Source organism: Candida pseudojiufengensis (genome assembly GCF_024610245.1).
Source record: "Candida pseudojiufengensis strain CBS 10847 chromosome Unknown scaffold2, whole genome shotgun sequence".
Lineage (NCBI taxonomy): Eukaryota > Fungi > Ascomycota > Pichiomycetes > Serinales > Debaryomycetaceae > Lodderomyces > Lodderomyces pseudojiufengensis.
Genome location: NW_026261524.1, coordinates 376,092 through 398,387, shown reverse-complemented (window position 1 = coordinate 398,387; position 22,296 = coordinate 376,092). Strand labels below are relative to the sequence as shown.

Here is a 22,296-nt window from a genome sequence, read left to right as displayed (position 1 = left end):
AGATAATTAGGCACAGCATCACCAAAGTTTAATGTTCCAATGAAAATTAAAGAAATATAGTTACGTTTCATTATAGGCCCCGAATATTCAATCATTTAAAGAGTTCTAGGTCTTTTCTTTCGTAATTTAATTTTCTGCATTTATAAGTAAGCATCAATAGACGGCATCAATAAAACCTATTATTGGTTTATAATGTATGATAATACAAACTTGCTTAATTTTTCTTCAATCAATATTCATTTCGATCCGTTATGTTGTTCGTAAGGTACATAATCCAATTTCTTTTATAAAAATAAAATTATAAAATAAAAAAAAAGTATAACAATAATTTTATCAAATTGAAACAATAAAATTTTAGTATAAAACAATCAGGAATAAATAATGTACAAAAATTAAAATTCTAAAAATATATAGTCAAAAAGAAATTTGATAGATTTTTCTTTTGCAGAACAAAAATTTTTACAATAAGTATCTAATGTTTTATTTTTCCAAAAAATTGGTTACTAATTAATTGGGTTGATCAAATTAGATCTAAAATCATATGATTGTGTTTTATGAAATTCAAAGATCTAGGGCTTTTATTAATTAAATATATTTCAGATTCTATGAATTGGTATTAGCAAGAAATCAATTTCATGTTGTTTATTTCATATAATGGAAAAGTGTTTCACATTAAGTTACACAAAACGAGAAATTATCCAACAATATTAATTTTAAAAAAAAAAAAAATCTTATTGTTTTAAAATTTTAAAAAAATAAAATAATAAAAAATCAAACGAATTAAAATTCAAATAAATGTAAATTGAGTTAATTTATTTATTAGGTAAAATTAAGAAGTAGTGTGTTAACAATACAGGGCATAAAATTTAAATTCATTGACTTTCCTAACTTAATTCGTTTCTACAGGTAACAGAAAGATCAAAAAAAGTAATGACTACTTTTTCTTATTATTTAAATTTTATACAGTCTAATAGATCCACCATTTGGTATTTTTAACTAGTTACAATATGGTTGGGAAATTGAGTTTCCTTCCTTTCTACTTTCATCGTTAACTAGTCTGGCTTTGTGATGAAATGAATGCATTGCCACCTGTATGTAAGATAACATCAATGATTTCCAAATGAAATCCCTTAGTAAAATATATAGATGAATTTCGTCTCCCATAAATAATGATATTTTGAAACTCATACTCATAATTAAAGCCTTGCTAATTCAATAAATGGTAGATTACAAATCTTGTATTATAAAAATATTATAATAAAAAATTATTTAAATAAGATCTACTGTATTATCTAAAATTAATTATTTGGTGTTACTTGGTAGCCTCTTTTAGCTGGTTATTAGATTATTACGCATTATACTAAATAATAATAAAATTTTCATATAATTCATTGCATTAAAGGGGGGACAATCGGTAGACCATGTTAAGAATTATTAGTAGCACCGTAGAAATCGATCATGCTTTAATGGAATTGATGTGCTTTATGCTTAACGTGTCTTTATGTTTATTCACCAAAGTAACGTTCGATCCGTTCCGTTTATTAATAGGAGTTTCAAGTTTTATTTATTTTCTAAATAATTATTATTATTTACATTTGTTAGATCTTAGGCCAAAAATTAAATATTATTTTTAGTAAGAAAATTAAGATAATCTTTTGATGTAAGAGTACTTACTACTTCCTTCAATTTTTTCTTGGTTTAATTCAAACTACATTCCATTCCATTTGAACCCAATACTTCAAATGATTGAAATTAGTTCAATTGCACATAGACAATAAGAATCAAAAATCCCTTTATTTAACAAAATTATTTTCGTATTATGTGTTAACCGATTACCTAACAAATCAAAATGTTTGCCACTTGTTAAATATTTTTAATTTCTGTTTTTTCCACTCTTATTGAAAATCTCTTCATTTTGATGGTTTGGAGAAGAATTGTACTTCAATTGTCTTTGTTGAGCTTTAATGAAAGCTTGGTAAAAAAAATCAAATGGAAAGAGTCAAATGACCGCACGTTGTACGAATCATAAATCTAATACAGAGAGATTTAAGCTTTCGACAAGATTAATGCATATTTCCATCTGTTTAATTTGACTGATGTAGACTATTAGATCTTCAAAATATCGTTAATGAATCACCAACTATTAATTTTTTGTGTTGATGATTGATGATTAAAAGAGTTCTATGTAATTTTTCATTTTTGGATCAATTTAAATATCTCGTTTTAAAATTCTATTTTTGTAAATCTATTATCTAATTGAGTGTACTTTGAAATTGGAGTGAATTTAACAGTTTATACCTTACTTTATTATAGTTTCATGTATGATGCGTATGAAAAGTTTAAATTCCAAATTTTAAATTAGACTTTAACATCTCGTCATTTATCCATCATACCGTAATGAAAGTTTTATTGCAAGTTTCATGTTAAATCTAATACCTAAGATCATTCATTAAAGGCTAATCTGGAATCGTAGAAGATTTAATGACCGGTAAACGATCCAGATCTGTAGATTTTGTACTGCTTATAGATTATTTGATCTTATTGATGTAATCAAAATCTAACTTCGTCTTTCTCTCTATATCTTTGCAATTTGATAATTATCCATCTCAAGCACAAAGCAATGAGAGTAAAATTTGGATCATCTAAAATTTTATTTTAAAATTTTTTATTATTTTTATACTGCATACACTACATGATTCGGTAGTCAAGTAAGCAAAGAATAGCACAAAGTTTCTTGACGTAGAAAAAACTAAAGTCAATAAGAGTACATTCCTGACACAGCTTCAAATGAACTAGATTCATAAAACGATAAATTTTTTTGCACAAGACATTCTTAATCTTCATACTTTCTTTTTTAATTGACAATTTAAAATACTCGTTCAAAACCTAGAGATATATTATACTAGCTAAATTTACACTCACAATAAGTACACTGAAATTTGAAATCATTTTGTCTGCCACTGCATTTGAAAAAGGATATTTGCAACTTTTAATTCACTTAAAGGTTTGTTTGAAAGTTTGATTAACAATCTGAGGGAAAGAATTTGATTATCTGTTGGGACATGAAAATGTTTGCTCAAATTTGAATAAGACCTTGATCTCTAATGTTTAAGATTATCATGATTCACTTATTCAACATGATATCTTAGATTCAAATTCATCTATGGAGAAAGAGTACAAGAGTACAATAAACATAGGGAAGAATTAATAAAAAAAACACTAGAGAGCAAGTTTCATTTCAAAATTTAGCATGCATTTTCAGGAATGTGGTACTGGTGGGACCGTCACACATATCAACACTCGAATTCCTGTCCCCAAGATGATGCTAATCAAACCTTGATACAAATCTTGTTCAATATCTGATTATGGGAATAAAAGTTAATCACGTCAATGATCAAAGAAGCAAAATTATAGAAATTATATTTGTCAATGATAGGTTTTAAAATGAAACACTAAAATTCTTTTGATACATGAATTCGTTAAAAATTGAAAAATTAGTTTTGTACGTAAGGAAGGAATATTGGCTAAACATTGGATTCGGTACAAATTACGTCAAAATATTAATGTTGAAAGCGTAAATAGAATTCCTTTATCTGGTTAAGTCCCTTGGAAAGCTATTCGATGACGAGCTATATTCTATTTTAACTTAGTTTGCTTTTACCAAATCAACTTTCATTGAGATTGGTAAGTATCCAATTGAGAACTCATTAAACAGTGCATATTCTCTTGAATTATTTGAAGTTTTTCAAGATATTCTTCAATTCATTTGTCAAACTGTTTCAATGCAACGTCTCTCTGTCATTAGTTTGTACCTACGAGGATGCAAACTCTATAAGTTTATTTTGTTAATGGTGTGTGACAGTAAGTGGGTCCAATATTTAATCGGATTTAAATTCATTGTCAGAATTATTATCCCGATATTTTCTAACCGCGAAATATTTCGAAACACAGCCTTTATTTGAAGAACAACCGTACCGCAATTTTTTTGTAACAATTGTTTCAAACACTCATCTATCATTAAAATTTCAAAGATTCTTGATGAGACGAATAAATGTGTCAGTTTCTTAATTAATGGTTATTCCAGATATAGTATACAGCTTTGAAATGGGTTATAAGGATTATATACTTAAAAACTTTTCTTTTTTAATTTCCTTGCGTGTTCTATTTTTGATGCGAAATCCCATAGATTTTTTTCTTTAGGCCTAAAGTCTAACCAAAATTGGAACTTGGATAACATAGAATCATATTAGCTACAAGTAAAGGAAAGTGTACGTCAAGCATAAAATACATTAAATTAAATGCTTTATGATTGTAATTGGTGACAATCATGTTTGCAAAGCCTTCTCTTGTTATTGCTATACGTTCCATAGGGCTTGATCGAAACAATCTAAGCCCACTCAGTTTAATAGATAAGAAATAGGTCCACTTCTTTTAATCCGTCCTAACTAACGCCACGAGCAAGTTACGAGAATTCGAAAATATTAGATAGAAAAATCCATGTTTTCACATCAAACGCTACAGATCTCTTCGAGAAATTTAACGACCTTGAGAGCTTTCCAAAAATTTTTCGATGAACTCGCATTTATAACATTAACTGACAACTAGTTTTATAATAAAATTGCGATATGATATACGAAACTCGAAGGTTTATTTTATTATGAGATCTAAAGTTTTATTTTTTCGAAAAGTTGCGCAGTATTATAGTTTGGAATATGACACAAAAACAACATTTGATGATGTACATGTATTTTTGAAACATTTGAAATTTGTAAAAATTTATAATTGCTTTTCAGAACCTCATATCCATTTTCATTCCTTATATATATGAAACTCGAGATCAGATAGTCTTCAATCATTGATGGTACTTTAATAATTGCTTCTGGGAAACTCATAGACTATTTACATTTATTCCTTAATATATATGAACATTTATTCCTTATATTTGAAAATTGAACATAGTCTTTATTCATTAAAGGTGCTTTACTCATCCACATAAACATTAGAGGCACTTTACTCATCCACGTAAACATTAGAGGCACTTTACTCATCCACGTGAACATTAGAGGCACTTTACTCATCCACATAGACAAACATGGTTAATAACTTAGAAAATGGTCAAAAGAAGCCCAAAATTCGTTTTCAAGTGCTTCATTATTATTTAATTCCTATAGTTGCATTCGTAGTTTGGAACGGAATGCTTATGTCACTATTAATATGTTGGAGTGCGGCTGGAAAAACTCGCCAATATAGCTTTATGTCAGAACCTCAGAACCCTGTGTTTTTATCAGATATTGGAGCTACTAATTTACAGCCCCTTTTCATCTCCTGTTCAGGATTTCAAGCCATATTCTTCGTAGGGACGTTGATTATGGGATTGTATTTACGTAAGAAGCATAAAATTCAACCATACATATCACATCATCAACCAAGATTAGCTATAGCTAGTATAATTTGTGCAATAATTGGTCAATTAGCAATCCTTTTTGTTTCAATATTTAATACAAAAAATTTTAATACAGTACATTTATCAATGGTTGGTATATTTATAGCGTTTATTTTTTTGGCATGTTGTTGTGATTTTGGTGTGAGTTATATATTTGGTTCTAGAGGAGCAAAATTAGATCCAATTCATCACGGAACAGTTTTTGGTAAATCAAGGTTTGCTAATTTATATTTTGTTAGTTTTGTCGCTAAAATTATATGGTTAATAGTTGCTATTGTTTTAGCTGCATGTTTTGGTTACTATATGAAACATGGAAATGATTCTTTATCCGCTAGATTTGAATGGTCAATTTGTTTCTGGTATGGATTTTTATTAATTCTTTGGTCAATGGATCTATTCCCAAGTGCAGTTAGAAAATATAGAAGTAAACATCCAGAATTATATCAGACTAATCAATATGATTATGAAAATCAATCCAAATGGGAAAAAGATATTAATAATGGTAGATCATCATCAGAAATTGGTGATCAATATACATATGTTAATTCACCAATTATGCATAATCAACAAATTGCTCAACAACATTTTGCTAATGAACAACAACCACAACCAGTAGTACCTGCTCAATCACATCAACCTGCTTTCCAACAAGAGCCAGTTGCTCGTTATCAATAGTTTCGTATAGATTTTAATTATTAACTTAATGAACTTATGATCAATTATTTTGTAAATCTACTATCGTTTGACGAAAACAATGAAACGCTTGTATATTGTTGTAAGGAATTTAAGTGGCTCTTATTAAAAAATATAGAAATAATTTAACAAACATAGGACATTTACCAACCATGATTATTAAGACTTTTACTTTAGGTGACAATTGAAAGACTTGAAACACAAAGTCGTGACAATAAGCTTTACGTCATATTATTTTATTCGATTTATTAAAAGAAAATAATAGCTATTGAAATTACAATATTTTGTACATAAATACATTTTATTCTTCAATTATTTGTTTAATCTGAATATGTCATCAATTGATAAATTTCATTCTATATTGATCAAAAATATCAAAGAGTGAAAAGCTATCTATATTAAATCTACATTAAATGGTTAACGTTTCCGTCAAGAAATTACTTTCAGTATTGAAAGTAAATTAAAATTAAGAAATCTGGGGTAGATGAAACTTATTACATATTCTTTTGATATTAATAATTCTCAGTTTTATTGTTTTATTGTGATAATTTAATTAATTCCATTTATAACCTAATTTTATCGTATTGTAATATTTAAGCTAAAGTTCATATTAATTCTCAAATTAACTAGAGGAAAGATAATATTCGAGAAAGTCAAACTTGCACTATTCATAAACATTGATTTTTCTTTTTTGAAAAGTTACTTTAACTTCTAAATTAAATAGAATAATACAAGAATTTATGTTTATCTTTTACTTAAATATTTACTTCAGATGTACATTATCACTTGTATTATTAATATAAAGACTTCAATCAACCAACTTGTTCTTTTTTGTTTCAATATTTATTATATTGTGAAATATAATTTTTCTACTATAATATATGTGAATTATATTTGTGTAATAACTTGATACAAAAAAAAAATTAAATAATATAAAACAAAAAAGAACTCTTAGTTAAGGGATAAAAAAAAGAGCCAATTTTATTTCTCTCAAATTAGTTGAATCTTTTAAGGAATAAATTTATAAGTGTTCTGAAGGTAAATTATTCAATGTTAATTTGAGTATTAATATATGATTTATTAAATAAACTTATAAAATAATCAATTGAATTAAACATTCAAGATATCATTTGAATCCTGAATTTGTTCCATTCTCTTTTTATTCTTTATAACAAAAATGTAAATTTTAGAGATTCGAAGTTTTAAATATATTAAAAGGACTCGAACCTTTATGGCATAACGCCCAAACATTTTAAGTGTTTTATGTCTACCATTTCATCATAATATATTGGAGAGTAAATGAACAAAGATTAATCAAGTTAAAGGTTATATAAATTCTTTGAATTAAAGATATTGTAATGATCTAATTTTCACATTTTTAATCTAATTCTTCTTAAATTATTATTTTTAAATTGAAATTTTTGTTTTAATAATTTGGTTGTAAAAAAAATATAAAAATATTTAAAAATGTGTATTTTAATTTTTTTGATTTTTTACAACCATTTTTACAACCATTTTTAATCAAGTTTTGAAAAACACACTTCATCATGGCCATATTAAGATCAAAGGCAAAATCAACCAAAAAATCCACATCAGGTATTAAACTGACCCATAGAGAATATAGAGAATGGACAGAAGATGAACTTAAAAAACTCATTTTATTTAATAACGGAGGAAGCTTATATAAAAATATTGCTAAAGCTTTACAAAGAACTAAAGCTTCAGTCAAAAGTAAAATGGGTTTCTTAAGAAAGAATAAAAAACTGTTTGTTGATAAAGTTATTTCTGAAAATAGAACAAAACCATATCTATATGAAATTAGAGATGTTGGTGCAGGTGCTCGAAACAATTGGAGTGACAGAGAATGCTCCGCATTAACAAGATACTACAATCTTGGTTACTCAACTAAAGAAATGTCATCTATTATGGGAAGAAGTGGTAAGTCTATTGCATGGAAAGTTACTGCCTTAGGTATTGGCGGAAGAAAAAGAAGAGTAAGACGTCAAAATAAATAATTGGTAAAAGTTTGGCCTAATACTGATCTATAGAATATTTTTTATATAAAGCAACTAAATAAATTTTGCAATTGAATTAAATTATCATGGAATCACTTGATCTCTGAATTTGATTCACTCCTATTTATTTTCTATAGCAAAAATATAAATTTTGGACATTCAAAGTTTTAAACATATAATATATAAATATATATCGCAGAATAAATAAATAAAATTAATGCAGTTAAAAGTTGTATAAATTCTTTGAATTAAACTTATTGTGCTTTATGAACATGAGCATTATAAGCCTATTCAACAATATGTAATTTCAATAACAAATTTTGATCAATTTTCTTAACAAAAGCACGTAATAATGGAATTAAAGTTCTATTAGTCCGCTTTGTTTGACCATCAGATTGTGGATGATAGACTGAAGTAAAATGTAATTCAACTTTAAGTTCTCTAAAGAAATCCTGCCAAAAATGAGTAGCAAATCTAACGTCATTATCATGTATTATTTCATCTGGTAAACCATGAAGTCTAAATATTTCTTTAACAAATAATTGAGTACAACCTTGAGCAGTAATTGATTTTGATGTAGGAATAAAATGAGCACGTTTAGTAAAACGATCAACAACAGCTAAAATGAAATCACAACCATTTTTTCTGGAAATCCTCCAATAGAATCCATAGGAATCAGTGACCATCTAGCACTAGGTACTGGTAATGGTTGAAGTAATCCAAAGTTTGAATGATTTCTTGGGTTAATAGCTTGACAAATATTACAATGTCTAACAAATCTTTTAATTGAACTAACCATATTTGGCCAGTAATAAGATTTTACCATTTCTAAATAAGTTACTTCTGCTCCAGGGTGTAAAGTTGTATCTGATGAATGGTGTATATCAATGACTTTATTTGATGGAATCCATATTCATTCAATTGGATCTGCCCGATAATCAAATCCTTTAAAATATAAAATACCATTTCTGTAATTAAATTTCTTAATTCTGTATTTGATTGAATTTGGTGGATCTAATTGATTTGAAAGATAATGATATATTTCATGAGCTTGTTCATCTTGAGAATAACCTTCTTTAATTTCTTCAAGTATATCTTCGCCTAATGGATGTGTTTCAATATGGAAAGTAGTAGTATTTGCAATTGTAAGACCTTCTAAATCATCTGCATCATAATCTGTATCTGATTTAACTAACTCTGTAAATTTTCTAGATAATGCATCAGCAATATTTGTGTTTCCTTTGATGTAATCAATAGTAATATCGAATTCTGACAACACATCTAACCATCTTGATAATCTTGATGATGGTGGTTCTTTATTATTAAGTAAATATTGTAGTAATTTATGATCTGTTTTTATAACAAAGGTGGATCCAAGTAAGAAATGTCTAAATCTAGTCAAAGTTTGTATAATTGCTAAAAGTTCCTTCTCTCTAATACTGTAGTTCCTTTGGTGTTTATCTAAAGCTTTTGAATAAAATGCAACAGTACCTTTAATCTTTGAAGTTTTCTTATCTAAAATTTCAATAACAGCTCCAAGAGCATAATCACTTGCATCAGTAGTAATCATATAAGTACCATTAATTTCTGGTGGTTTTAATACTAATGATGATTTTAAATCTAACTTTAATTGTTCAAATGCTTCTTTAACTTCTGGTGAATTTGCTCTTATTTGTTTAAGTCCTGCTAATATTAATGGTCTAGCTTTAGCTGAAAAATTCTTAATAAACCTTCTATAATTAGACATAAAACCAAACAACAGTTGAAATTTTCTTGGTGTAGTTGGTAATTCCCATTCCATGACAGCTTTAATTTTATCATCTGCTGTAGCAATTCCATTTGAACTAATTTTAAAACCTAAAAATGTTGTACTTTTCTTGAAAAATTCTGATTTCTTCTGTTTTGCAACTAAATTATGTTCATGTAATTTCTGAAATACTAAAGTTAAATGTTCCATATGTTCTTGTTCTGATTTTGAATAGATTAATATATCATCTAAATAAACAACAACAAATCTTCCAATAAAATCATGAAATATCATATTCATTATTCTTTGAAAAGTAGCAGGGGCATTACGTAAACCAAATGGCATAACTAACCATTCATATTGTCCATAAGTAGTACTAAAACTTGTAAATTTAACTGAATCTGATGACATTGGAATCTGGTGGTAACCATCTACTAAATCTAATTTTGAAATAAAACCAGCTGATCCAACACTTTCTACTAAATCTTCAACTAATGGCATTGGAGAAGCTTCTGCAACTGTATTTGAATTTAAATCGCTAAAATCAATAACTAGTCTTTTAGATTTATCTTGTTTGTTGACAAAGAAACTATGTGATGAAAATTCTGAAACAGATGGTTTAATATATCCCGCTTTTGATAAAGTATCAACTTGCTTATCAAGTTCTTCTTTCAAATTAATAGGAGTTCTAAATGCTTTTAATGATGTAACTCTATTTGGATCTTCAAGAACTATTTTATGATTAAATTTTGAATCTAAATTAATTGGTGGTGGATTATTACTTATATTACTTTGATAATCTTCCATAAGTTTTTTAAGAAATTCGTCTATTTTCTTTGATGAATGAAAAAGACGATTGAGTTCTTCCAGTGATGGAGGTTGTAACATCTTCTGAACTGCTGCTTGTAAATACCATGTTTCTTCAATTGGTAATGATATATTATTTTCTAATTCTCCAAAATCTTCCAATGCACTTTTTATCAGTCTCAGTATCTGCAACAAATGGTGGTGGTACATGTTTTCTTTCATTTATAGATGTTGATGGATCTGAGAATCCATTCAAATCAATTGATGTTCCAGGTCGTAAGACAGTTAATATACTTGGAATAGCTCTCAATATTCTGCTAATATCTGCACCTAAAACTAACGGATAAGAAATAAAACTACAAACGTAAAATAAAATATTTGTTTGTGTTGTTTTCCACATTACTGAAACATATGAATTAACTGTACCTAAGAAACTACCATAAATACTATAAGTTGCCTTGGGCTTGAACTCTTCTTCCTTCCATTTATACTTCTCAACAACCTGTTTATGAAATTAACATCTGCACCAGAATCTTATAATGCTGGAAGCGATGTTGCTTCTTCGAGATCTACTGTTATTTTTTCCACACGATTTGAGTTTATACCCGCAGTTGATAGATATATAATAGAATTTTCAACTAGTTTACCGTCGTTACAGGATGCCATTAATTTTTCGAACTATCATTTTAATCAGATTTGGGTTGACTTCTTGTGTAGGATGTTCTTTGAGCATGACAACCTGCATTGGTATGTCTCATATTTGGGTGTACAGTGCACGGATCTGGTAATGGTTTTGATCTTTGTCTGTTGTTTGAATTTTAAGTTTGAGAAGTTGAAGTATTTGAATTAATTGCAACTCTGTTGGCAAAAAGAATAGATGCATTAACAGGTCTATTAGTAGTATTAGTTGATGATGATTGAAAAGGTCCAGCTGATATAGTTCTAACTCCCTTGAGTTTATAGTTTGTGATAGTATCTAATACTTCAAAAGTTGACACAATGTCTTTGTGTTGGTAATTAACATTTTCTTAAAGTAATTTTAAGAGTCTTGCTTGAACCCCTTCTTGTGCCAAATCCTTTTTGCTTAAAAGTGATACATATTCAAAAAATTTAAATTTCATATGGGATAATTTTAAAAATGATGGTATTAAAATGAATGATAAAAGAAAAGATTGAATTAATAGTTATGATTAATAATATTTTGATATTTCAATTTTTAGATACTCATGATACAGATAAAAAATTTGTTGTTTTATGTGCTTGTTTCAACTGTTGCTTATATACTTTAGTACTTGCTAGTGTAATAATTGTTTAATCTTATTCTTTATCTAATATTTACTTTGAAAAGTCTTACCTTATATATATATATTTTAAATGTACTGCATGCAGTGTTGCTTTATTTAATTATTTTCATCTTGTTATATGTAACAAATACACTACCTCTTTGGGTCAATATTTATCATAGTTTAGTTTAGTTATAGAAAGGTAATGTATCTGTCAAAAAACACCGATAGCTTAACTTGTCCACCAATTAACCAATATCTTGCTTAGCCTAGCACCACCTACCTTTTCACCATGAAAATTTTCCACCATAATTCTGCCTACCTCGCACCTAATTCCTGCATCATATAATTCAACACATCTTGTTAATATTTCATCAATTATAATACTTCAAACACTTAACAAGTGGTACAAGACCTTGAAATTTAGATTTTTCAACTTAATTCACGCATCAATGAAATTTGTTTCTCAATATCATGGTTTTGTGGAAAAATTATATATCAAATACATATGATTAAGAAAGAAACAAAAATGATAATACAGAAATAAAGATCAGACATGAAAATTGATTAAAAACTGTATAAGTACATATTTTATCAATTATATTGAGGAAAATTTGCTACTATTCCATGAATCAAAACAATTGCTGAGGTGACTAATTCTTGTATAACAGAATTAATTAAACTATTAGAAGATGAAACCACAAGACCTATTAATATCAGAATTGAATTACAGATAATTGAATCTAGAGTCAATTTATTTTTATCAAGATATTTAAAATGTTCAACATCAAATTCATTTATTTCAGATTCAAGAACTTCAAAATTTTATAAAAGATTCAAATAGTCCAATTTTATCAAATTTACAAATACTTGGATTAATTGATGATGTAGAAGCATTTAAATTAAATTATGAAGAAATTTATAGCATAGGATTAATTTATCTTCAATATTAAGGATCTGGAAAATAGATTCATCAAATTCAACAATAACATGATGGATATGAAGAAATAGAAGAGCCACATACTAAAAAGATCAAATTAGAAAATAAAAAAGATAAACCAATTACTATTTTACAGCGTTTACAATTATTAGGTGATGCTTATTTATACATCGAAAAGTCTCCTAATCATTATGGTTTTTATCGAATGTCAAAGTTATTTACGGATGTAATCATGCAACATTATTAAAATCAACTTAACTAACTGATGAAAAAGTCATTTTATTGAAAAAACAGATCAGTTTTTATTAATAAGCATTAGCTGTTGTATTCCAAAAAAGTTTTGATGAATTTCAAGTATTAATATATTCATATTAAACCTTCTGAAAAATAAATGTGTTGAATTTGAAAAATGACAAAAGTTTCAATTATTATTAATGAATTTAAAATTGAAAATAAAGCTTTGTCAGATAATTGTAATAAAAATTATATAAAGTTGAAAAAGAAATTGATTATTAAATTTTGAATTGGGAGTTTCTACGAATGAAAATTAATTATACCGTAGATTAAATATGTATTTGTTGTAAATATGATTTTCTATTCAAAATTATCCAAGAATACCACAATTGTAAGTACCTAGAAAATGATAGAGGAATTTGAAATCATTATAGTATATATATATTAGAAATATGTAATCAATAACTTCTTATTCAGCAATATCATTAGCATCATAAACATCATCAGCATAATTCGCAAAATCAACATAATCATCATCATAAACGTTAGCAGCATCATAAACATCATAAACATCATTAATATCATAAACATCATAAACATCGGCATAAGCATCATCATTATTAACAGCATCATCATTATTAACAGCATCATCATTATTAACAGCATCATCATCTGAATCAGAATCAGCATCAGCATTAGCATTAGCATCAGCATTAGCATTAGCATTAGCATCAGCATCAGAATCATTAATATCCATGAAATCCGGAACTTGAACACCAATATCATAAAGATTTTGAATATGATTTTCATAAGCTCTATAAATTCTTTCTAATTCATCAAGACCAACTAAAGCTGGATAAATTATTCTTGGATCAAAACCATAATATTGTGCTTGAGATCTACAAACATCTAGTTGGAAAAGTTTGATTTTATTTCCAAAATTTTCAAACGGAGCTGTAATACGTTTTTCAATTAATGCGGCCAATTTAGGTGCAACATTCAAAACATCTAACATTTTTCTAAAAGAAATAGATCCAGAAGATCTAGCAACAATAATACCATTAACATAAAATGCTGTTGGTGATTTTCTAATATGAAATGGTGGTAAATCAGTTGGAGTTAATGGTGGATGGGGATTTATTTCATAATTAATAGGTTGCATTATAGTTTGAATTGCTGGTAAATTAAATATATCTTGTCTCAACAAGGGACCAATTTCTTCTAAAATACCTAATTTACTAGCCAATTGTTTTGCATCATCTAACGTGATAAAAATAACTTCATACGGATGTCTTACTTGGTATGAATCATGTGGGATTATTTTTCTTTTTGGGTGAACTTCATGTTTTGCTTTATATTTTGCAACTCTGTTTGTTATTTGTAAACCACTTAAACCTGGAATTAAACCGTACATATCTCTAACACCAATAAAATTATCTCTTGTTCTAACAACATTTTTATAAAAAAGACATTCTTGATTGTAAGAAAATTCTTCTATATTACCAATTGCTGAAGTGTTGCCATAATTTTGAATAATTGCTTTAGCTGTATCTTCAATATCATCTAAAAAAATTGGGTACAATTTATTGATGGCATTAAAAACTTCAGTTTTTGTTCTATTAAAAGGTAGATTACATATAGTTAATGCATCTCTAATTGGGATTTTGAAAATATTATTTGAAGTATCTAAATTTAATTCATCTTTATAACTATTAATAAACCATGTTATTTTATTTTCATCAATCCCGACTCCTCTTAAAATTGAGTTTAACTTAACCATTTTGGTATCTAAATTAATTGAAATTTCTGTATCAGATTCGGGACGGATTTTTAAAACTCTACCGTTGAGTTCTAAATCACTTAAATTTTCAGCTTGTGGTATAACCTGACCATCATTAATTAATGAAAAAGTATTAATTGTTCCAAAAAGGATATTTAATTTCATCATATTATGTTGTTTGATAAACTGATATCCCCTGTCTCTTTTTATGTAATACCCACGCATTTCCATTGGACCTGACTCTAATAAAACTTTATCATCTAAAGCATTAAAATGCGGAATTCTTTCGCCTTTTGTACTAAAAACAAATCTTGATAATTGACTTAAATTGATAGTGTCATCGTCAAGGCAACAAAAAATTCTTGATTTACCTTCTTCAATTTTTAATCCGTAAAAAACACTATTTGTTTGAGTTGAGTGAGTTGAGGAAATATCAAAATAGGCATAAGTTTTGTTGTCTGATAAAGACTTGATGTAACCTGTTGGTTTGACGATCATTTTTGATATATGTGATGGAATTGGGCCTGATGGAATTGAAATTTTTTTCGGATCATGGTAAATATTCTGTATTTCATTTAATTTACAATTAGCATAAATGCAGCATTTGCAATTTGTTCCACTTTTTACTTTGATTTCACCTATTCTGTTGTAGTTATTTTTTTGACAATTAGTAATTGAAGCGTTTGCATCAATTTTATCAGTTAAACCAATATAAATACTTAAATGTGAACCAAATTTAATTTTTTGTGTAATTTTTAAATATTTAATATTCATTATTTTGTCTTCAGGACATAAAATATCATCTAACATTTTACAATTGGCGTGATTATGGTTTGTAACAAGATGTAAATTAGGTATTAATGATAATCTTGAACTAATGACATGTTTAATTCTTTTTAATCTATCAATTATTGACATTACAATTTCTTCAGCGGCAAATGTTGATTTTTTAATAATCATTGTATAATCAAGAACCTGAATGCTATTCAAATCACCAAGTAACCATAATGGATAATTAAAAGATTCTGTGAATGTCACTAAATCTAAATAAAAATTGATTATATTAATATTTGATTCAGGTGTATATCTTCTAATATTAGGTGCATAAATTGCAACCACTAAACTTTGAACCCCATCAATTTCAACTATTGCTGAACTTGTTCTAGATATAAATTGATTTTTATCATTGAGAAGTAGGTTGTCTATAACTGTGGAATCTCTCAATTTATGTTCTTCTAAGCAAATCTTTTTTTGAATATGAGTTTCTAAAGTTTCATCTTCCAGTTCATCTTCAATAACTATGTTTTTTGATCTTCTGGATGTAAATATGACATCTTCATCATCTTCATCATTTTCTAATAATTCAGTTGCTGATTTAATTGATTCTTCATCATTTTCTAATAATTCAGTTACAGATTTAATTGATTCTTTATCTTCTTCATCATTTTCTAATAATTCAGTTACAGATTTAATTGATTCTTCATCTTCATTACCATTTTCTAGTAATTCAGTTACAGATTTAATTGATTCTTCATCATCTTCATTACCATTTTCTAATAATTCAGTTGCAGATTTAATTGATTCATTACCATTTTCTAATAATTCAGTTGCAGATTTAATTGATTCTTCATCATTTTCTAATAATTCAGTTACAGATTTAATTGATTCTTTATCTTCTTCATCATTTTCTAATAATTCAGTTACAGATTTAATTGATTCTTCATCTTGTATTACTTTTTTCTTTTCTTCTATAAATGCATAGGAATTTAAATCTTTGATTAATTTAACATTATTTTTATTTTTTTCAATACATAAAGCCGCTTTGAAATTACCTATTGTGGTATAATTTTTTCTTTCTTTTAATGTATTAATTGACGGATTACTTGTTTTACCATAATCATAATCCAACTCTGATAAAGCACAGATATTGGAATCTAAAAACTGCCATAATTTTGTACTTGAACATCTTTCAACATTTCTTGAATGCATTGTTGTTGTTAAGTTCATATATTTACTTGGACCATCTATGGTAATTTTTCTGCTATCTGTTGATTCTGGATTAAGTAATTCTGTTATTTTCATATTGAATATTATAATATTTTCATGGTATGGGTTTGTGGATAAAAGTGGTTTTGATTGAAATAGTGTTGTGAATAATTAACTATTGATATATGAAATTATTATACTAAATCTGTTCTTTACAATACTTTAATTATCTGTAGTTAAAATTTTGATCCCAAATTTATGTTATTTTGATAATAATGATTTACTTTATAATGATTATATTTTGTATTGATGTTATAGATGATAAAACTATAATGGTTGCAAAAAATTTTGATCTATCTTAATGAAATAAATCACTGAAACTAATCTGAGTTAGTGATGATTATGTGTAAAGTGTTGATAATAAATATAAATATAAAGTTTTTAATATAAATTTAAAGCTTTTGGTAATTACAAATAATGGTTCTGGTGTTGTTTAACTTGATGTGAATAGTGATCTTTAAAAAAAAGTGTTGCAAAAAAAAATGGGTATACATTTTATGAAGTACAATAAAAACCGCTACCAATCGAAATATTTAGATTATATTGATAAAGTCTTACCTATAAAGAGAGTTATAAGACTAATATCTTTATAGATGATCTGCATATATCTTCAACATAATATTGTAGAGAAGTGAGCAAGAATCTAGGACGTACTCGCTAAAATAATCAAAAATCCAATCAAAAAAGGAAAACATGAAAATAATATGTTTGGATTAAAAAATGAATGTCAAAAGTACTTGAGAAATTATAAATAAACACATGGTGTAGTTCTAATCCTCTAATGATAATCTATTTACAATGCTAATTTTAAACCTTCATATAAATTAATTAGTATAACTCTTGTATTATTTGAAAATTCAATATAAAATCCAAAAAAAATCATCCAATCTGTTTAAACTATTGCACAAAGTTTTAGCTTTTGTTGCATTTTCTTCAGTAATTCTAATACCAACAATTAATTAAACCTTTGTTTAAATTCCTTTTTTACCAGATTTTTTAGCTTCATATTCTGTCTAAATTAATGTTGAACCATATGTTACAATTAATTCTTCAAAATTATAAATTTTAAAACTCGTTAGAAATCTTGATCTTAATTCTAAATCTTTATTTTTTTCTCTAAAACAACATACAAAGTACCTTCAACTACTTGAGTTCTAACAAATTATCTTTCTGTTACTGCTAATGCTGGTTGTTTAGCTTGATTTAATGTGGTAGTTGTATCATTTTGTTTTGGTGCTCTATCAGCATATATATTACTGTTCTATCTTTAATCATTTTAAATTTTAATAAATTTATTTATATTATTTATCTTTAAAAATTCATAGAAATAACAATTAATGATAAAAAAGTAAAAGTCAACGCAAATCAAATCAAATATAATGTATAGTTGTTACAAAGAGAGATAAATTGAGAAATAAACTTGTGATCAATTGGATTCAATCAATTGTTTAATTTATATATTACAAATATTACAAAATTTGGAGGAAGTTTTGAAAATTAGCAAGAAGGAAAAGTTGTAATGAAAATGATGACGAACGAAAAACAAAAACCACAACGACAAGGTAAAATTTCATATTAATTTTTAAAACCTGAATTCAATATTTCATTTCATATATTAGATCCAATTTCTTAACCTTAAATTTCAATATATCGTGGAGTTGCGAGTGAAACTATTGCATCAGTTAATGGTCGACTAATTTTTGGCATAAAATTTACAAATCATAGGGACATTCAAGCTTCAAACCGTCAACTTTTTAATAATTATGAAGAAGAACGTAGCCTAAAGATAAAGAAACTTCTACTAACAAAGGTTTAAATAAAGTCAAACTAACCGGTTTAGTTAAAAAATTTGATAATAGTACAACAAATAATTTTGTTAATTTAGGTAAAGGATATCATGTTGAAGTAAAAAACAAATTGACCCGATTAAACTAAAATGCAGCAACAACATCAATGATGCAATTTATGATGTTGAAAATGAAGAAGAAGAAATGCCAACTTATAATAATTAGAATCACAATCGATACTTCATCATCTATTAATAAAAAAACATCAATATAGTTACTGATCTGAAGAAGAAGATATTGAGGACTCTACTGGAGATACTGGGATTGCTGCTAAAGATCATTGAAAAGTATATTTTGTAGACTTGTTCCAGTGATTTATACAACTTAACAACAATATGACATTGTAAATTTACAACCCCTTTTCATCTCCTGCGCTGCATTTCAAGCCATATTCTTCGTTGGAACTTTAATATTTGGAATGTATTTACGTAAAAAAGGTAAAATCCAACCTTATATTTCATATCATCAACCAAGATTAGCTATAGCAAGTATTATATGTGCAATAATAGGTCAATTAGGTATAATATTTGTTTCAATTTTCAACACAAAGAATTTTAATTCTGTTCATTTATCAATGGTTGCAATTTTTATAGCATTTTGTTTCTTTGCATGTTGTTGTGATTTTGGAGTTAGTTATATATTTGGATCTCATGGAAATAAATTAGATCCAATTCATACTCAAACTATATTTGGAAAATCAAGATTTGCAAATTTATATTTTATAAGTTTTGTTACTAAAATTATTTGGTTAATAGTTGCTATTGTTTTAGCTGCTTGTTTTGGTTATTATATGAAACATGATGAAGATTCTATATCAGCTGCATTTGAATGGACAATTTGTTTCTGGTATGGTCTTTTACTAGTACTTTGGTCAATGGATCTATTCCCAAGTGCAGTTAGAAAATATAGAAGTAAACATCCTCAATTATATGAAACTAATCAATATGATTATGAAAATCAAAATGGTGGATCAAAATGGGAAAAAGATATTCATAATAATGGTAGATCTTCATCAGAATTAGGAGATCAATATACTTATGTTAATTCACCAATGATGCAAAATCAAAAAATAGCAAATCAACAATTTGCAAATGAAGAACCAACTCCATTGAACCCTACTATACGTGATCAACATTTAGTTAACGAAGATCCAATATTACAAAATCAAAAATTAGCAAATCAACATTTTGCTAATCAAGAACCAACTCCAATACAGCCACAAGAACCATTGTATGAAGTAAATTATCAACAAGCTCCACCATCTTCACAACCACAATATAATGAACCAGTTGCTCATTCTTATCCAAATCCAACTATACCACAACAATCACATACACTTCCAAATTCACAACCAGTAAGTTATCAGCCGGATTCTGTACCTAGGTATTAAATTAATTTTAGAAATTAAGTAGGACAAAGAATAGAGTAGGGTAAATTAATTCAAATTTTATTTATTGTAGAATTCAAATACTGGAAGGTGGTGCACTACACGTCAGGAAGAACGAGTGCACCACCTTTCGAAGAATCCTCTTTGCTAGCAGTTCTCGAACGATATCTCCTATCTCTGATCTTTAATGAGTTAATAAAACAAAAGGATGAGATAACTAATACCAATTTAGTGGTTGTATTCTAAGCTATTAAGGTTTTACGACACAAGCCTTCTAATTTAATCAAATTTGTAAACGATTAATATACGATTTAAACTTTGAATCTAAACTTTTGAGATTCGATGCATGATGTGTTAAATCCATCCCCTCGTTTAATTTTATTTCATTTTTGCGAAGCCGCACGTCACTTTAATAAATGCTTAGCGGAATTTTTTTTTTTTTTTTTTCATTTTATTATCATATCTCAAGATATTTAAACTTAAAGTTTTCTAGAATCTCAGATCCACTTTAGATTCCTTGTCATCATCGTATCGTATCTTGAAACTATCTTTTTGGTTGAGTCAACGCTTGTGATATAAAAGTTGAGTGACTTCAGTAGCAAATATAAAACATGATAGAAATTAAAAAAGGAACATAATGTCAGAGAAGCCACAACCAAAGATCAAAAATGAACCAAATGATATAGATCATAATACACAAATCTCAAGAGTAAATACAAGCACAAATAGAAGAGATTCAAATCTATCTACTACTCCAACTAATTCTCATGAAAATACTAAAGAAGATCAACTACAAACATTATTAGATGATCCATCTCGATTCCCACTGGGATGGAACACAAAGGGAATATTAACTGTGTTAGGATCATTTATTGGACTTATAGGCTCGTTAGGATTTGTTAATTCAGGTGGTGTTATAGCGACTTATTTATCTCAAAATATTTTACTTCATGAAAGTCAAAGTAATATAAATTGGATTTTTTCAATATATAATTTTTTTGCATTTGGAGGATCTATTTTATCCGGACCTATATTTGATTCAATTGGATGTAAAATTCCTATATTTGTAGGTTCAATAATTATGTTTTTAGGATTAATAGCTACTAGTTTTTGTCATCTGTTATATCAATTTATTTTAGCTTATGGAATATTGACTGGAATTGGTGCATCATTAAGTTTTGCACCATTTGTTGCTGCTACAGGACATCATTATTTGATCAAAAGGTCAATTGCGATTGGATTAGGTTATACTGGTGGTGGATTAGGTGGTGTCATTTTTCCATTAATATTTAGAAAATTATTTCCTGCCATAGGATTTGGATGGACGATTAGAATTGGTGCATTTATATGTTTGTTTTTATTGATTGTTGGATGGTTATTAGTAAGTGATAGACATGAAGAGTTTCATCAACCTCAAGATGAAAATATTTTTAAACAAATTATACATTCAATTGATTTTAAAATTTTATTAAAAAATATAATTTTTTTGGTTGTTGTTTCTGGGTTATTGTTTAACGGGCTAGCATTTTTGATCACAATTGTTGAATTACCTACTTATGCAACTATTAGAGGTTTTGGTGAAAGTAAATCATCATTGCTAATTGTTGTATTTAACGCTTTTAGTATACCAGGTAGAGTGATTCCGAGTTATTTTGCAGATCATGGATTAGGTAGGTTTAATACATTTTGTCTCATTAATGTATTCTCGTTGGTTGTATTTTGTATTATTTGGGTTCCATTCGGACATCATTTAGAAGCTTTATTTGTATTTGCTGGTTGTTTTGGGTTTTCAAGTGGGTCGGTACTAAGTTTATCAGCTAGTTTAGTCACTTCAATTGTTCAAACAAAGGATGCAGGTAAAAGTTTAGGAACAGCTTTTTTCATCTTATCAATTGCTGATTTATTCGGATTACCTATTGCTGGAGCTATTACAAATAAAACCCCTAAAAGTTTTGACCATTTAGTTTATTTCTTAACTGCTTGTGCATTTGTTGGAGCTTGTGTTAGTTTCATACTGAGGTATCTTTACGCAGGATTTAATTTAAAGAGAGTTTAATGATGATTTTTTGATATA

General features: G+C 27.2%; 7 protein-coding genes across 7 annotated transcripts; 4 read left to right on the top strand and 3 right to left on the bottom strand. All coding sequences in view use genetic code 12, as the record gives it.

The window, feature by feature from the left end:
• Positions 1-5,254: 5,254 nt before the first annotated feature.
• On the top strand, positions 5,255-6,118 carry KGF55_001070 (Frag1/DRAM/Sfk1 family protein; the record flags this gene model as incomplete). Its single annotated transcript, XM_051755607.1, has 1 exon — positions 5,255-6,118. One exon carries the CDS (start codon positions 5,255-5,257, stop codon positions 6,116-6,118), a length of 864 nt encoding a protein of 287 aa, XP_051616112.1.
• A 1,565-nt stretch (positions 6,119-7,683) lies between these two features.
• KGF55_001069 (uncharacterized protein) lies at positions 7,684-8,151 on the top strand (the record flags this gene model as incomplete). Its single annotated transcript, XM_051755606.1, has 1 exon — positions 7,684-8,151. One exon carries the CDS (start codon positions 7,684-7,686, stop codon positions 8,149-8,151), a length of 468 nt encoding a protein of 155 aa, XP_051616111.1.
• Positions 8,152-8,438: 287 nt separating this feature from the next.
• On the bottom strand, positions 8,439-8,837 carry KGF55_001068 (uncharacterized protein; the record flags this gene model as incomplete). The annotated part of the gene is made up of 1 exon (XM_051755605.1): positions 8,439-8,837. The coding sequence occupies one exon, from the start codon at positions 8,835-8,837 to the stop codon at positions 8,439-8,441; it is 399 nt and encodes a 132-aa protein (XP_051616110.1).
• Positions 8,838-9,064: 227 nt separating this feature from the next.
• KGF55_001067 (reverse transcriptase/ribonuclease H family protein) lies at positions 9,065-10,927 on the bottom strand (the record flags this gene model as incomplete). The annotated part of the gene is made up of 1 exon (XM_051755604.1): positions 9,065-10,927. The coding sequence occupies one exon, from the start codon at positions 10,925-10,927 to the stop codon at positions 9,065-9,067; it is 1,863 nt and encodes a 620-aa protein (XP_051616109.1).
• A 2,704-nt stretch (positions 10,928-13,631) lies between these two features.
• KGF55_001066 (uncharacterized protein) lies at positions 13,632-17,024 on the bottom strand (the record flags this gene model as incomplete). Its single annotated transcript, XM_051755602.1, has 1 exon — positions 13,632-17,024. One exon carries the CDS (start codon positions 17,022-17,024, stop codon positions 13,632-13,634), a length of 3,393 nt encoding a protein of 1,130 aa, XP_051616108.1.
• A 2,229-nt stretch (positions 17,025-19,253) lies between these two features.
• On the top strand, positions 19,254-20,225 carry KGF55_001065 (uncharacterized protein; the record flags this gene model as incomplete). Its single annotated transcript, XM_051755601.1, has 1 exon — positions 19,254-20,225. The coding sequence occupies one exon, from the start codon at positions 19,254-19,256 to the stop codon at positions 20,223-20,225; it is 972 nt and encodes a 323-aa protein (XP_051616107.1).
• A 634-nt stretch (positions 20,226-20,859) lies between these two features.
• KGF55_001064 (uncharacterized protein) lies at positions 20,860-22,278 on the top strand (the record flags this gene model as incomplete). Its single annotated transcript, XM_051755600.1, has 1 exon — positions 20,860-22,278. The coding sequence occupies one exon, from the start codon at positions 20,860-20,862 to the stop codon at positions 22,276-22,278; it is 1,419 nt and encodes a 472-aa protein (XP_051616106.1).
• Positions 22,279-22,296: the final 18 nt, after the last annotated feature.